The sequence below is a fragment of the Peromyscus californicus genome, unplaced genomic scaffold, assembly GCF_007827085.1.
Source record: "Peromyscus californicus insignis strain IS unplaced genomic scaffold, ASM782708v3 Scaffold_5__1_contigs__length_169319896, whole genome shotgun sequence".
Taxonomy (NCBI): domain Eukaryota; kingdom Metazoa; phylum Chordata; class Mammalia; order Rodentia; family Cricetidae; genus Peromyscus; species Peromyscus californicus.
In genome coordinates this window covers 67570171-67587456 of record NW_026294573.1, presented here as the reverse complement: position 1 = coordinate 67587456, position 17286 = coordinate 67570171, and the positions used below count along the sequence as shown (strand labels likewise).

The 17286-nt window shown below is 37.1% G+C and overlaps 1 protein-coding gene across 3 annotated transcripts in view; it reads left to right on the top strand.

Annotated features, from left to right (window-relative positions):
• Positions 1-17286, top strand: part of Ccdc171 (coiled-coil domain containing 171) — a 314303-nt gene that overhangs the window by 189824 nt on the left and 107193 nt on the right. For all 3 annotated transcript variants that reach the window (XM_052716877.1, XM_052716878.1, XM_052716879.1), the window contains one exon: positions 14875-15020. In XM_052716877.1, the coding sequence (XP_052572837.1) occupies positions 14875-15020 (146 nt within the window). The remainder of the gene's footprint in view (positions 1-14874; positions 15021-17286) is intronic.

Below are 17286 nucleotides of genomic sequence, written 5' to 3'. Positions count from 1 at the left end.
CCTCCCAAGTGCTGAGATTAAAGGCGTGTGCCACCACCGCCAAGCTTCTGCTATGGCTTGCTATTAGCTCTGACCCCCAGGCAACTTTATTTATTAACATACAAATAAAATCACATTTCAGTACAAATAAAATATCACCATATTTCCCCTTTTCTATTTTAATAAAAGGAAAAAAGTTATAACTAATATGAGAAAAACTATATACAAAAGTACAATAACTATATACCATATATACAAGCTATAAATACCTAAACAATGTCTAGTCAATTTGCATTTGATAAATTCAGAGAAAATAATTCCATTATCTATCCTATTTTGGTAAGTCCAAAATGTACCTGATTCACTTTCTTTCCTAACTTATATTACTAACAGAACTGTCTTACAACGTCTTTCAAATTTATACACTTACACCCTAGTGAGTTTCTTTTCTGAAATTCTTAATAAGAAAAACTATAACTATAACTATCTAATCTTCAACATAACTAATCTTCAACTCCCTCAGAGACCCAAGAAGGAAATAATATTACCTAACAAAAATAAAAATAGGAAGTGCATGCAAACAGCTTCCAAAAAAAATGTGAGTTGACAGAAACAGCCAGCTGCCTGGACAGTCAGCTGAGGTTTCTCTGCAGTGTTGGGGCATCATCTTCAGCCTATAGGCTTAGCGTATCTGACAGACTCATTTGTGAACTAGGATGTACACAAGGTCAACAGTTCAACCTCACATTGGGTGAGAGCAGTCCATGTACCAGAAACACCTGAATTCCACTAGTGTCATGTCATGATTCAGGATTTAAATTCTGGAAATTGTTGATGTTTTTTGAACTCAGCTGTCCATTCTTCTTGTCTGTGTGTGTGTGGCTTCATCTCGGCATCCCGTTCTTCTCCACATCTCTTTAAGTGCCAGTCTACAATTGAGAGGTGTGAGCTTAGTTACTCTTCAAGAATGACTGTTTCAGCTGCTGTTCCACTGCACATCAGAAGTCATCAGTCCACTGCCTGTTCAGCTGCCTTCGAAGAAAAGGGCATAGTACCTTTTCCGGATTGCAAAGGCCACTTCAGAGATGGTGCCATATTGTCCTGGTCTCAGAAGATGCCTTTTGATAAAGCCACAACCACACTTGTCTTGGCAAGAATCAGTAGTCCTTTGTTTCGTGTCCTGTCTGTCCATTTTGTCCTGTTTGTCAGCAGTTGATTCGAGGATACTTTGTTGTCCAGTGGCTAACTTTTGCCACAATGAAAGTTAACTCCAATTGCAGTTTTTTTTCAATGCCCATATTTTCTCTGAAGTAGATTGGTACTGCCAATCACAGTCATAACAAAAAAGAAAAATTTTCTAAGTTATTAAAACATTTTAAATGCCATATTCTGTAGATCTCTGAAGGGTTTGAAGATGACCTGTCTATCTAAAATAGATCTGCTCAATCTTGAAAACATACCTAATATGACTACAAGTTCTATTGTAATGTCTAAGTGCTAACTTTCATTTCTTTATATCCTAATAGTTGGTAATAACATTCAAGGATCAGCAAATTGCATTACATTGTTAAATGAATGGCACAAGTACAATATCTTGAACAAGATTAGAAATATATGTATGGCATTTTCTAATAATATCAATCTCAATATATATAATTTGTATACAATATAAAACAATCTAGTCCAATGTAAAGTATTTAAAACTTGTAATTGTCTTTTTCTTTTTCTTTTTTTTTTTTTTTACACAATAACCTTAAATATAATCTCCTTTGCTTAGCCCTTTTCCTAACCCTTAACAACAACTTGTAACCAACCCTCCTAAACAATGAAAATTATCCCAGACCCAAAACTCATTAAAAGACCAAAAAACCACCCGCCCCACACCACCTCTTTGGGAATGTGGGCGTTGTATTCTTAAAATTGCTTCCTGCTGGGTATGGGCAAAGGTATCTTTATTCTGAAAAGAAAAAGTTTAGGTTAAATGTCAAATTCTAGGAAAGGTAACTATATCCTTTTTTGTCCCGTTTGAACATAATGTATTGGGATTTTGATGGGGATTGCATTGAATCTGTAGATTGCTTTTGGTAAGATTGCCATTTTTGCTATGTTAATCCTACTTATCCATGAGCATAGGAGATCTTTCCATTTTCTGTTATTTTCTTCAGTTTCTTTATTCAAAGACTTAAAGTTCTTGTCATACAGCTCCTTCACTTGTTTGGTTAGAGTTACCCCAGGATATTTTATATTGTTTGTAGCTATTGTAAAGGGTGTTGTTTCTCTGATTTCTTTCCTAGCCTGCTTATCATTTGTATATAGGAGGACTGCTGATTTTTTTGAGTTAATCTTGTATCCCGCCACATCACTGAAGGTGTTTATCAGCTGTAGGAGTTCCCTGGTAGGATTTTTGTGATCACTTATGTATATAATCATATCATCTGCAAATAGCCAAAGTTTGACTTCTTCCTTTCCAATTTATATCCCATTGATTTCTGTTTGTTGTCTTATTGCTGTAGCTAGAACTTCAAGTACTATATTGAATCGATATGGGGAGAGTGGGCAGCCTTATCTTGTTCCTGATTTTAGTGGAATCACTTTGAGTTTCTCTCTATTTAATTTGATGTTGGCTGTCGGGTTGCTGTATATTGCTTTTACTATGTTTAGGTATGTTCCTTGTGTCCCTGATCTCTCTAAGACTTTTATCATGAAGGAGTGTTGGATTTTTGTGGATGTAATTCTAAACAGTCTTATTAAACGAGAAACTCAGAGCCAAATGCAGAGTTAAAAGCCCAGAGATCGAGCAGCAGCCTAGGGCTAAGACGACCTTCTTACCCCTCACTGTCGCTGTCGTCCTTTCCCTGAGAAAGGGACCTTCTTCCTGTGTCCTACATTTTTTATTGCCTTTCTGTTTTGCCTTCTCATTGGCTGTAAACCCAACCACATGGCTTCCTCATCACTGCTTGTCTATACAGACCTCTAGGTCTCTATGGTTGGTACTGAGATTAAAGGCATGTGTCACTAAGCTGGCTGTGTCCTTGAACACACAGACTCTGCCTGCCATGTGATTGGATTAAGGGAATGTGCTACCACTGCCAGACTTCTGCTTAATGCCTTGCTGTTAGCTCTGATTCCCAGGCAACTATATTAACATACAAATGAAATCACATTTTAGCACAAATAAAAAATCACCATAGATTTTGTCAATGGCTTTTTCAGCACCTAATGAGATGATCATGTGGTTTTTTTTTTATTCAGTTTGTTTATATGGTGGATTACATTGACAGATTTTCATATGTTGAACCATTCCTGCATCTCTGGGATGAAGCTTACTTGATCATGGTGGATGATTTTTTTTTTATTTGTTCTTGTATTTGGTTTGCCAGTATTTTATTGAGAATTTTTGCATAAATGTTCATAAAGGAGACTGGTCTGTAATTCTTTTCTTTGTTACATCTTTGTTTGGTATGGGTGTTAGGGTGACTGTAGCCTCATAAAAAGAATTTGGCAATATTCCTTCTGTTTCTATTTTGTGGAACAAGTTGAGGAGTATTGGTATTAACTTATCTTTGAAATTCTGGTAGAATTCTGTGCTGAAACCATCTGTCCCTGGACACTTTTTGGTTGGGAGACTTTTTAATGACTCCTTCTATTTCCTTGAGGGTTATAGGTCTATTTAAATTGTTTTCTGCAACATAAGATGTCTTCAGTGTTTTTGATCTTAGCCATTCTGACAGGTGTAAGATGGTGTCTCGGAGTCATTTTGATTTGCATTTCCCTGATGACTAAGGATGTTGAGCAATTCCTTAATTGTCTTTCAGCCATTTGAGCTTCTTCTGTTGAGAATTCTCTGTTTATTTCTATAGCCCATTTTTTAATTGGATTGTTCAGTATTTTGATGTCTAGTTTCTTGAGTTCTTTATATATTTTGTAGATCAACCCTCTGTCAGATGTGGGAAAAGGTCTTTTCCAATTCTGTAGGCTGTCGTTTTTGTCTCATTGACCGTGTCCTTTGCCCTACAAAAGCTTCTCGGTTTCAGGAGGTCCCATTTATTAACTGTTTCTCTCAGTGTCTGTGCTACTGGTGTTATATTTAGGAAGTGATCTCTGGTGCCAATGCGTTCAAGACTACTGCCACTTTGGAAATCAATGTGGTGCTTTCTTAGAAAATTGGGAATCAACCTCCCTTAAGACCCAGCTATACCACTCTTGGGCATATACCCAAGGAATGCTCAATCATACCACAGGGACACATGCTCAACTATGTTCATAGCAGCATTATTTGTAATAGCCAGAACCTGGAAACAACCTAGATGCTCTTCAACTGAAGAATGGATAAATAAAAATGTGGTACATATACACAATGGAGTACTACTCAGCAGAGAAAAACAACGACATCATGAGGTTTGTAGGCAAATGGATAGAACTAGAAAAAATCATCCTGAGTGAGGTAACCCAGACTCAGAAAGACAAACATGGTATGTACTCACTCATAAGTGGATACTAGATGTAAAGCAAAGGATAACCAGACTGCAACTCACAATTCCAGGGAGGCTACCTAGTAAGAGGACCCTAAGAAAGACACAGAGATTACCCAACGACAGAGAAATGGATGAGATCTACATGAGCAAACTGGGGGTGGGGGTGGGGTAATGGAGGGCAAGGAAAGAGAGCTTAGGGGAGAGGGAGGTCCCAGCTGGATCAGGAGCAGTGTGGGAGAATGGGGAGGGAGATACCATGATGAATGAAGACCCCGTGGGAATAGGAAGAAGCAGAGTGCTAGAGAGGTCCCCAGAAATCCACAAAGATACCTCCACTGTAGACTACTGGCAATGGTCAAGAGAGTGCCTGAGCTGACCTGCTCTGGTGACCGGATGGCCGAACACCCTGGCTGTCATGATAGAACTCTCATTCAGTGTCTGATGGAAGCGGATGCAGAGATCCATGGCCGAGCCCCAGGTGGAGCTCCAGTAGTACAATTGGCGAGAAAGAGGAGGGATTGTATGAGCGAGAGATATTGAGATCATGGTTGGAAAAAGCACAGGGACAAATAGCCAAACTAGTGGAAACGCATGAACTGTGGACTAATAGCTGAGGAGCCTCCATGGAACTGGACCAGACCCCCTGGATAAGTGAGACAGTTGATTAGCTTGAACTGTTTGGGAGGCCCCCAGGCAGTGGAGCCAGGACCTGTCCTTGGTACATGGGCTGACTTTTTGGAGCCTGGGGCTTATGTTGGGACACTTTGCTCAGCCTTGGTATAGGGAAGAGGGGACTGGACCTGCATCAGTTGAGTCTACCAGGCTGGGCTGACTCCCCAGGGGAGACATTGCCTTGGAGGAGGTGGGAGTGGGGGGTTGATTGGGGGGGAAGACTGGGGGTGGGAGGAGGGAGGATGGGAATCCATGGCTGATATGTGAAATTAAGTTAATTATAAAATAAAAATATTAAAAAATTGTTTATCTGGTCTTGATTTAATTTTGGTATATGGTACCTATCAAGAAAATTGTTCATTTCTTTTAGATTTTCCAATTTTGTGGAGTACAGGCTTTTGAAGCATGACCTAATGATTGTCTGGATTTCTGTGGTGTCTGCTTTGTCCCCCTTTTCCTTTCTGATTTTGTTAATTTGGATGCTCTCTCTCTGCCTTTTTGGTTAGTTTGGATAAGGGCTTGTCTATTTTGTTGATTTTCTCAAAGAACCAACTCTTTGTTTCATTGATTCTTTGTACTGTTCTCTTTGTTTCTATTTTGTTGATTTCAACCCTGAGATTGATTATTTCCTGCTGTCTACTCCTCCTGGGTGAGTTGGCTCTTTTTGTTCTAGAGATTTCAGATGTGCTGATAAGTTGCTAGTGTGAGGTTTCTCCAAATTCTTTATGTGGACATTTAGTGCTATGAACCTTCCTCTTAGCACTGCTTTCATAAGTCCCATAAGTTTGGGTATGTTGTTCATTCATTTTCATTGAAATCTAGGAGGTCTTTAATTTCTTTCTTATTTCTTCCTTGATCCAGTGGTAATTCAATTGAGAGTTGTTCAGTTTCCATGAGTTTGTAGGCTTTCTGTAGTTTGTGTTGTTGTTTAATTCTAATTTTAACCCATGGTTATCTGATAAGATACAGGGAGTTATTCAAATTTTTTTTGTATCTGTTGAGGTTTGCTTTGTGACCCAGTATGTGGTCAGTTTTAGAGAAGGTTCCATGAGGTGCTGAGATGGTATATTCTTTTGTGTTTGGGTGAAATGTTCTGCAGATGTCTGTTAAGTCCATTTGAGTCATAACATCTGTTAATTCCCTTATTTCTCTGTTAAGTTTCTGTCTGGTATACCTGTCCATTGGTGAAAGTGGGGTGTTGAAGTTTTCCACTATTAATGTGTGGTGTTTGATGTGTGATTTAAGCTTTAGTAATGTTTCTTTTACAAATGTGAGTGCTCTTGTATTTGGGGCATAGATGTTCAGAATTGAGACTTCATCTTGGATTTTTTTCTGTGATGAGTATGAAATGCCCTTCTCCATCTCTTTTGATTCATTTTAGTTTGAATTCTATTTTGTTAGATATTAGAATAGCTACTCCAGCTTGCTTCTTAGGACCATTTGATTGGAAAATATTTTCTCAACCCTTTGCTCTGAGGTAATTCCTGTCTTTGAAAATGATGTGTGAAACAAACAAACAAACAAACAAACAAAGAAACTCTAGACCTATAGACTGAGGATGGATGCCCTAAAATTGCAGAGGAACTTTGGGTAACTGTCCAGGCAGACAGCTGTCTCTGTCATTCTAAATTTTTGGAAGTTGCTTTACAACACCCTTCCTGTGTACTTAGGTAATATTATAACCTTCTGTGGTCTTTGATGTAGTTGAAAACTAGATAGTTATAATTTTCCTTGGTTATGATAAAAGATAAATTAGATATGAAACTTTAAACTCACAAATATAGGGTAGATGGTAGAAGATTTTCTTTAATTTTGAAAAAATACAAATAGACTAGATATTGTAACTGTAATTCTTGCTTGATAACTGTTCTATTATATGTAATTTTACTTTGTTAAAAACCTTCCTTTTTGACTAGAAAGAAAAGCGGAAGTTCTATGGGATGTTTTTCTTTATACTGTGAATATGTGTTGCTCTGATTCGTTGATAAAATTGCATTGGTCTATGGCAAGGCAGCTTAGAGGCAGGAGGAAATCCAAGCAGATAGACAGGAAGAAGAAGGCAGAGGCAGGGGAGATGCCAGCCTGCTGCCCAAGGAACAACATGCCAGCAGACTGATAAGCCACGGAACACGTGGCAAAACATAACAAGAAGCCTGCCATATGCCATGCAACTGATAATTAAAAAAAAAAGTGATGTGTTTTTTGTATGCAGCAGAAGGATGGATCTTGTTTTCACATCCATTGTTAGCCTGTTTCTTTTGAGTCCATTGATATTAAGGAATATTAATGACCAGTGATGGTTAATTCCTGTTATTTTTTGGTTTTGTGTTATTGTTGGTAGTGTGTGTTTCTCTTTTTTGGGTTTTGCTGGTATGAGTGATTATCTATTGCCTGTGTTTTTGTGGATGCAGCTAACTTCCTTGGGTTGTAGTTTTCTTTCTAGTACTTTCTGTAGGGCTGGATTTGTAGATAGATATTGCTTACATTTGGTTTTGTCATGGAATATCTTGTTTTCTCCATCTATGGTGATTGAAAGTTTTGCTGGGTATAATAATCTGGACTGGCATCCGTGGTCTCTTAGTGTCTGCAAAATGTCTGTCCAGGACCTTCTGGCTTTCAGAGTCTCCATTGAGAAGTCAGGTGTAATTCTGATAGGTCTGCCTTTATATGTTACTTGGCCCTTTCCCTTTGCAGCTCTTAATATTCTTTCTTTATTCTGTATGTTAAATGTTTTGATTATTATGTGGCAAGTGAACTTTTTCTGGTCCAGTCTATTTGGTGTTCTGTAAGCTTCTTGTACTTTCATAGCCATGTTCTTCCTTAGGTTGGGAAAGTTTTATTCTATGATTTTGTTGAATTTATTTTCTGTGCCTTTGAGCTGGAATTCTTCTCTGTCTTCTATTCCTATTATTCTTAGGTTTGGTCTTTTCACAGTGTCCCAGATTTCCTTGATGTTTTGTGTTAAGAATCTTTTGTATTTAACATTTTATTTGACTGATGAATCTATTTCCTCTATCGTATCTTCAACACCTGAGATTCTCTTTTCCATCTCTTGTATTCTACTTGAGATGCTTGCATCTGTAGTTCCTGTTCTCTTACCCAGATTTTCCATTTTCAGAATTCCCTCAGTTTGTGTTTTCTTTATTGCCTCTATATCAATTTTCAAGTCTTGAACTGTTTCCTTCACCTGTTTGATTGTTTTTTTTCTTGGTTTTCTTAAAGGGATTTATTGATTTCTTCCAATTTTTTCTTTGTCTTTTCCTCAATTTCTTTAAGGGAATTTTTCATTTCTTCTTTAAGGGCCTCTGTCATCTTCATAAAGTTATTTTTAAGGTCGTTTTCTTCTGTTTCATCTGCGTTGGATGTTCAAGTCTTGCTGTTGTAGGACCACTGGGTTTTGGTGGTGCCATATTGCTCTTTATGTTATTGAATGTATTCTTACACTGGCATTTACCCATGTGTTCTTCTAACTGCCTATAGGGTCTGCTGATGTTACTGGAGAGGGCTGTTCACAGGGAGGATGCTAGGGTAGGTGTGGTTGGGTGGCAGAGTGGGTCTGTTTTTCCAGCTGGTGTAGGTGGTGCTTGTGCCTATAGGGGTTGCTGCTGGCTGACTGCTGGAATCTGTTCTTCCAACTGGCATGGTGGTGCCTATGGGGTCTGGTGATATTGCGTGAGAGGGCTGTCCACAGAGAAGATGCTGGGATAGGTGAGTCTTGTGGTGACAGAGTCCAGTGGTTGGCAGGTATGGTGGTGCGCAGGTCTCCCATCTGCTGGCCGGCTGCTGAGGTCTGCTTAGATTTATTTAAAGAAGACTATAATGACGTAAGATCTAGAAACATAATTATTGTATTAATTATATTTTAAGATGTATTTAGTCTTCTGGTTATAGGATACTTTCACATCTCTTGTCTTACTGGACACATGAGATCTGACAGGCATTCCCATCCACTCAACACTGAAAGTGGAGAAGTTGTTCATTTCATAAGTGTGTTGTCTACCTTCCATGTGAAGTTCATAGTAGAAAATGATAAAAGATAATGTAAAGCAGTAAATTCATGGAGTCTGCTTAAAGGGCAAGAAGTTTATTAGGGATAAAACTCACTGTAACATGGGAGATTTATCGTAGGGTCCTGGAAAGCCGAGCTATGATCCACGCTGTTCTTCCACCTGGTCTGTCTCAGCATCCAAATAACCACCAGGGAAGAGAGAACACCAGGTACATGCATCTCAGTTCTTAAGGGTCCCCAAAAGGCCATGCCCCAGGGGGATGTACTTCAAGGTTATAGGCAGGTAGAGCAGTTACCTGCTCCCTTTCTAGGGGTGATGCCTCAAGGTCAAAGCCAGAACAATAATGCCCTCTGGAAAGCTGCCTTAAAATTGCATAAAATATCTGTTAATTCTATAAAATAAAGATATAAAGGAAAAGCATATAAATTAATGTACCACATAGTGCCATCTCTTTTCATTGTGTATTTGTTATAAATTACCTAATTGTTCAGTTCACAGATCGTTGACTTAATTGTAGACTATAGTGAGTATTAGCTTTACTCCTGTTTGCCCTGCAGTGAACTTGATGGTTATATCATGTACACATTGACCCTTCTGTGAGCTTGCAGTAGCCACTCAAATTAATTCTTGATTAATACAATTTTTTAGTTGTCACGCTCTAACTGGCTGAAGATGGCATTATTTCCTTTTCTAGTTTTGAAAGGTTTTGCTTAGTTTACTGCTAGCCAGGAATGTTTGTTCAGAAGTCACAGTTGGGTAGCAGTAAGTGTATTATTGTAATTGCTCGTATCAGAATTGCTGTTTGCAGTGCTGGGGATCCAACCATAACGGTGCAGGAAGGGCTACTGAGCCGAGTCTCAGCACTGCAAACTTAGTTTTAAAAATTGTTACATTTCCCCTTGACCTCAGAAACATAGTTTAAAGGTTTTTTTCTTGTTTTCACTTTGAATGACTAACTTTTTCTACCATATTGAATAGCCATTAGCTTTTAGTCTGGAGGAATGTGGATCCAAAGATAGTCCCCATTAGATGAAAGAAAATCTATAAGAGCTGTATCTCCTGGGGCTTAGTTTTCCTAGTGGCCTAATGATCTAAAGCACAAGACTGTACCTCCATGAGAAAAAACTGTAGGCGAGTCCCTCGGCATGCAGAAATATTATTTAGAGAAATGTGTACAGCATACAGATAACTTTAACTTTTGTGCTGAACAACTATTAATCAAATACTCTGATTCAGGGAATTCATTTTATGAAATCTTTTGTTGTTGTTGTTGTTGTTTTGAGACAGGGTTTCTTTGTGTAACACTGGCTGTCCTGGAACTCACTGTGTAGACCAGGCTGGCCTTGAAAAAGATCTTGTCTGCCAGTGCCTCCTGAGTGCTGGGATTAAAGGCGTGTGCCACCACTGCCCTGCTAAATTTTTAAGTTTTAAAATCACTTACCAAAATTATAAACCTTATATATTTTGTGTATCTTTAAATTAGAGTTTGCTGAAATAATTAGACATATTATATTTAAAGCACCATTTTAAAAAAGATTTTCTTCAAAGAAAGAGTATAAAAATGACTTACATTGGTGATGGCTGCAAATCTCTGTGAACATACCAAACCCTCATAAATTATACAAAAATTAATTGAGTGACACGTGAATTATGTCTCAATATATCTGTTTTCATTACACAAAATGTGTTATTAGGGCAAAACTATATAATTTCAATTTGTAGTAATAATTAAAGGAATTATTAGCATTAACAAACATTTAAAGATTTAGAAATACAAAATTATGAATGGCTTAAAATAATTTGTGTTCTTATTCAGTAGTAATATGTTTATTACAGAAACTTCAGAAACCATAAGTAAGATTATTTAAAAATGCGTGAGGTGTTTAATAGCCCAGCCATATATTTATCCCCAAATCTTCGTAGTATCTGTTTTCTTTGTGTCCATCCTGTGCTTTGCTAACTCTTATTACTAGTAAATCATTTTTTGTGACTAATTTAGGGAACTAGTCAAGTGTAAATACCTTTTTGCAATAGTATTTTACTAGAAGCATTTGCTTTTCCTCTCCTGGATCATGAGAGGTATACATTAAGGCGAGTAGTAACTGAAAAGAAATACCATAAAGATATGTGGTAGATGGGATATAATTTTAAAAATTTGCTTTCAAGCATTTTTGGATTTAAAATGAAAAGTAAAATTTTTGAAAGTATTGACACATGAGTTCTTGGGTCAGTAGAATATTTTTCCCTTTTAAAAGACTCTTATTATAATATGTAGCATTAACTTTTTAACAGCTCAAATTGTTCACAACACCATTTAAAGATAAGTTCAGTATCAGGCTTTGAGTTTTCTTTTCTTTTCTTTCTTTCCTTCTCTTTTTTTGTAAATATTAAGACCTGAGTACAAAACGAGGGCTGTATTGTGGATTAAGTGAAGTATCTCAAGGCTGTGCCGTTCTGATAACTGAACCCGGAGTGACCTTTCTCAGACACAATTACAGAGCTGTATGTTTTTCCTTTAATTTCATCAGGGGTTTAATTAGTATACAAATAAAACTTCCCTTATCTTCCTTTCTACCTAATTGGCTTGTCTTCGCTTATATATGAAGTATGTGAGAGTGGGCTGTAATTAGGGTGACCGTGTTAACCTTTTTTCCTCCAATGCACTGTTGCCTAAAGGCCTCAAGGCCTAAAAACAGCTCTTTGGATTATTGCTTTGCAATCACTCTGGCTGTCCCATAGGTTTTCTCATGAGCAGAAGGGCTTTGGGTGCTGCAGGTTCCCACTGCTTAACAGGATCTTCATTCTTTTCCCCACTAAATGTTTATTGATTATCTCGCTGTTCCAGGCTCAGCCTCCAACAACTTAATATCAGGTGACAGTCAGGAGAGTTCTCCAAGTAATTAGAGTTGAGCATTGGGGGAACAATTAGGAGCAGAGTTATTAAACTTGATTTATCCTATTCTCTCCTGAACAGTTTCTTGGATATCAGAACATCACACTTTCACAATCTACCCTGGTTGAGAAATTAGTGGCTAACCTGCTGCTTATCACTGCTGCCTTGCTGCCCAGAGGCACACCCTCTTGGTTCCAGTCATTCAGCTGGAAATATTAGAGTCCATAAAATTTATTGTGGGTTTTAATTAGGAAATCTGAACAAGAGAAGAGAAAAGCACAACTTAAAAATTCACAAGTAGGGTGTGTATTTTACATGTGAGATAGATTTATATGCAAGTATATAGTATATATAAAATTAGTTTTCTTTAACTGAACCTCAGAATTTTTAAAAGGATCACAATTTTTGATCAGAAAGGTTAAGAAGACATTTTTGATCCACTTTTTATAATTTTGTCTTTTATACACATTTGCTTGAACTTTAGGGCCCATTGATATTTATACATTCCTTGGTTAGGTCCCCCAACTCTTTAAAACAAGAATTCTATGCCTAAAAGTAAAACAACAGTGTTCTATTTAAAAAAAACTTTTATGTTTTTATTTTCACATGCAAGGATCTCTGTAACTTTGTGTTTCTTTTCCATACCTTTATATGCTTTAGAGGGGTCTGATGGCCTGTCATAACTCTTCAGAGATGAACTGGAAAGCACAGCCAGGAGACAGTTGGTATATAAAGCACTGATGCTGGGTTCTGTCTTCTGTCAGTGTATAACATAGATTGCTGAACAGACCATTGTGTTTGAAAATGAAGCAAATGGATGAGCTCAGATTGGACAAGCCAGGCTGGAAACAGTATGTTAAAGCCCAGACAGCCAGCCCCTTCACAAGTGGGCACTCCAGTCTTAGGACTTACTGAGCAAGGCAATTTTAATGGATTAGCAAACATTTATCATTTCCTTTGGAAGAAGAGTTAAAGCTTTATGCTAACTGGTGGTAGAAAAGTGGCCTTTTTTAATTGCTTGGGATAGATCAGAAATACTAAGTTTAAACCAAATAGCTTTTGTTTTTTAAACAAAGAATCTCTTGATAGTTCAATGCCTTTAAGTATCTTAACAAAATTACTAGAATTGGAATGTTTTTTTAAAATCTGTTCTTTGTTGTCTTTAAACATTGTTTGAATATTTCCTTGGCAGAACATTCTTTTTCAAATTTTTAAGATAAATTAATTTTTTAACATCAAAAATAAAGACACAGCTTCTATAGTAATATATAATGTTTCAATACATTTATACATTATGTAATGCTTAAATCAGATCAAACACATCTGTCTTCCAAGTACTTATCATTTCTTTGTAGGGAAAAAATATTCAACTCACTTTTTAGCTTTTAAAAATATATGCTATATTGCTTTTACTTATGGTCACCTTCCTGCACAGTAGCCCACTGGAACTTCTATGTAACCATCATGCAGTACCCATTGATCAACTTTGGGGTGTTCTTAAAGGTCCATTAATATTAAAGTTTGAAAATAAATTTAAGTATCTAATACATAACCATTGTTGCTTTTTACTTATGTTTTGATGCTTGTATGTGAAGTTATTGATTGACTGAAAGTAAATTACTGAATTTAAAAGCTTGCAGCATTTTTAAACACCTGATTTGACTGGATTGCTTTAAATTTCTTGTCATTTGGGGTGAATTGCTTTAGCTCACATAAGTGGCTTAGATTTATAATATCTTTGTGACTACATTAAGAAGAGAGTTTCAGACATGAAACTGAATGTATCACTTCTTCATGGGAGTTGTGAAACACAGCTGTGGATATTCATGTGTGGCTAAACTAGTAAAAGGAATAAAGCAGAAGTGTGTGCAGTCAGTTGTTTGGCTGGCTGGTCAACCAATTTAATTGTAAAATCTGTTCAATAAGCTTATTTTAGAAATTTTAGAAGGCAAAGGATGAACAGATTTTTGGTGATCAGGGGATCCTTTGATTCCTATACCATTTTACAATCTAGAATTTTAAATGTGGTCTAGAAAATACTCCTTAAAATTGTTTCTGATTCTAATACTTTCTCCATCAACCCTTTAAAAAAGCTGTGCAATTGCATGCTGGAATTCCTGTGCTAAGTTGATGTTTAAAGAACTCCGAATCCACAGTTTGTAATTTCTGTGATTAGGAAACATTTGTAAACCCTAAATCATTATGAACGCCTGTATTGAGTGTCTCGTTAGTTAGAACATGCTGATCATACTTATGTAGTTGTCCTTGATGTGGAAGTTATTTGTTAGGAAGCAAATAAAAATTACTTCTGAGTCCTATTTGTCTACTGAAATGTGTAGAACAATCTGTCACAGACAGAGTTATAAAAACATGAGCCTACCGTTTATAAAAAAAAAATGAGCCCACCATTTCCTCTGGTTCCCTTCCTTCACCCATGCACTCCTGGGGGAATCTGAAAGCTCTTAGTTATGTCAAGAGTTAAATAGAATCTAGCCATCATGTGCTTTGTCCCATCAATTCTTTACTTTTCATCATTAAAAGCAAGCATTTATGGCTTCAGATTTCTATAATAAGAAATTTTTAGTAATAATATGGTTTGTTTGTTTTACTTTGCACAATAAAATAGAGTTGCATTTTGTAGCCAAATATTTCTCAGAACAGTGTAGTTCTCATGTCTGATTAGCAGGTATGTAAAATTTTGCAGAAAATTTGTTAAACCTTGCTGTGTAATGACCCAGCTCTCCTTCTCAGTCAGGCTGTGTTCTTCTCTGTCTAATAGCCTATGGCATAAATTGAAGTTAATTATCAGGACTGACAAGTAGCTCTGTTTTCTGTCTGCTCGCAGAGTCTCTCCGAGGCAAAGATGGAGCTGAGAAGGAAAGATCAATCTCTACGTCAGCTCAATAGACATCTTACCCAGCTGGAGCAGGACAAGCGTCGACTGGAGGAGAACATCCATGATGCCGAGAGTGCCCTCCGCATGGCAGCCAAGTGAGCGTCTGGACCGTGGGGAGATCACTTAAAACAGACAAAAGATCAATTCTTGCTTTCATGCTCTGGGTTTTAGCCCTGGATAATACAGTGCTAGAAAGCAAAAGTGCAGCTGTCTGTCTTTGAAATTCTCTGATATACCCTCAAAAAGAAAACTCTTAACACACTAAGTGTATATTTTATAGAGAAGCCTCAGAAAGCATAAGCTTCTGTTGTATAGCCTCAAATTATGCGTATTTGGTGCTCAGTGTTGGTATTACACGTTTGCAACCACATTTTCATTAATGTGGAACGTAAGATTGTTTATTTAAAAGTTTCACATAGGTATGTTATTTGTTTCTATTATTTATTCTTTATCACCTTCTGCTCCACTGACTCCACCCCTGATTTTGCTTTGTAGAGTCTACTGATATTAAAAGTAATATTTCCATGAGGAGATGTTGATATACAGTCAACACGTGCATCATAGCCTTAAAATGCAGCTAAAACAGGTTGATCATGGGAATCCATTTAAGCTTATATATGTACATGCTATAGTATGTTTAATAGAAAAATACCATTTCAATGTGGACAGCTGTGTAAATGTAGAGAATGTTTTATCCCATTACCATGTAACAAGTGGACATACATACACTTTGAAGTTCAACAGTTCTCTTAAGCTTTTTATTGTTCCCTATAACAAGGTTTGTGAACTAATTTAAGACAGGCTATTGTTCAACATCATAATGAAAAGAATTAAAGAAACATGTGATTCTAATTGCTTCACTGCTCTGTTTGGAGTTTTTAATTCATGAAAATGAAAAAACATTAATTAAATTTTTTGAGACAGACTCCTGTTAGATACAAACTGTGAATTGTGACTATACTCTATAAACTGCAGGGATAAGCCTGTAAATCATGGAGTAGGCATCTGCAGTCTTAGAACAGCAGTCACTATTGCTTCTGGGTTGATGACATCATCTATGCAAGACGAGACAATGAATTCCAAAGTACAAATATTGGCTTGCTTGGATAAACACCAATAGTTTTTTTTTAATTGTGCAGTTATATAACATTGCAGCTCCATATTAAATGTATATGGCTTTTATTTCTAAAAATATAAGTTTGGCTAACTTAGATTTTTTGCCATCTTCTCTGTCTCCTCGCATTGAGTGAAGAAAGACAAGGCGGTTAACCCTGAGTCTCACAGTACACTGGGGTTCTTGGGTGTGTGGGGACAGGGTTGTAAAACCTCTGGATTTCTGTTGTGTTTTTACAGTGCTGCGCTTAACTCAGGATTCAGGTGTCTATGGCTTGTTTCCATGGGCATGATATGTTATACAACTAAAGGAGACTGATTAAAACCTGGGATGTCACTATATCATTTACATTTCCCATTCCTACATTGCTATTAAAATCTAGTCTTTAGCATTTTCACTCAGAGTTTGATTTCATGATGAAAGCTGAATTAAATACACAGGCTAAGAAGTGAACTTGTAACTGCACAAGTGTTGTTGGTCACAGAGGATTGAATTTCATTGTGGCTGCATGAAGAGACTGCAAAGATAGGCGGTATTATTATTATTATTATTATTATTATTATTATTATTATTATTTTTGTTTTTTTGAGACAGGGTTTCTCTGTGTAGTTTTGGTGCCTGTCCTGGATCTCGCTCTGTAGACCAGGCTGGCCTTGAACTCACAGAGATCCGTCTGGCTCTGCCTTCCAAGTGCTGGTATTAAAGGCGTGTAGCTAGATGGTAGTATTTTACACAGCATCACCACTTACAGTATTTTGCTACCAATATGATTTAAAGAATGTCTTATTTTTTCAGAAAATTTTAAATTGTGAATAATGAATAATGTAATCATGGTTTCTTTATCTTTTCCATTCTTTTAACTTTTGATTTTTTTCCCCGCAGTTTAGGACAAGTGAGCACAAGAATTAAGTGTATATGTATCAGTGGCTATGGTTATGTTTTACACTTTTTTCACATGTGTTTGGTGTGTGTGTGTGTGTGTGTGTGTGTGTGTGTGTGTTGTGTATGACGGCCATAAGTTGACATTGAATCTCTTTTGTGATTGGCCCCGACTCTATTTGTTGAAACAAAGTTCTCACAGAGCTTGGAGCTCACCAGTTTCATGCTAGCCAATTTGCTCTGGGAGACTGTGTTTGCCTTGTGAAGACTGGGATTATAGCCTGGCTGCCATGGCTTCCCATTGTGTTCTGGGGATCTGGACCCTGTCACATTTGCCAGTAAGCACTTCATTCAACAGGCCACCTCCC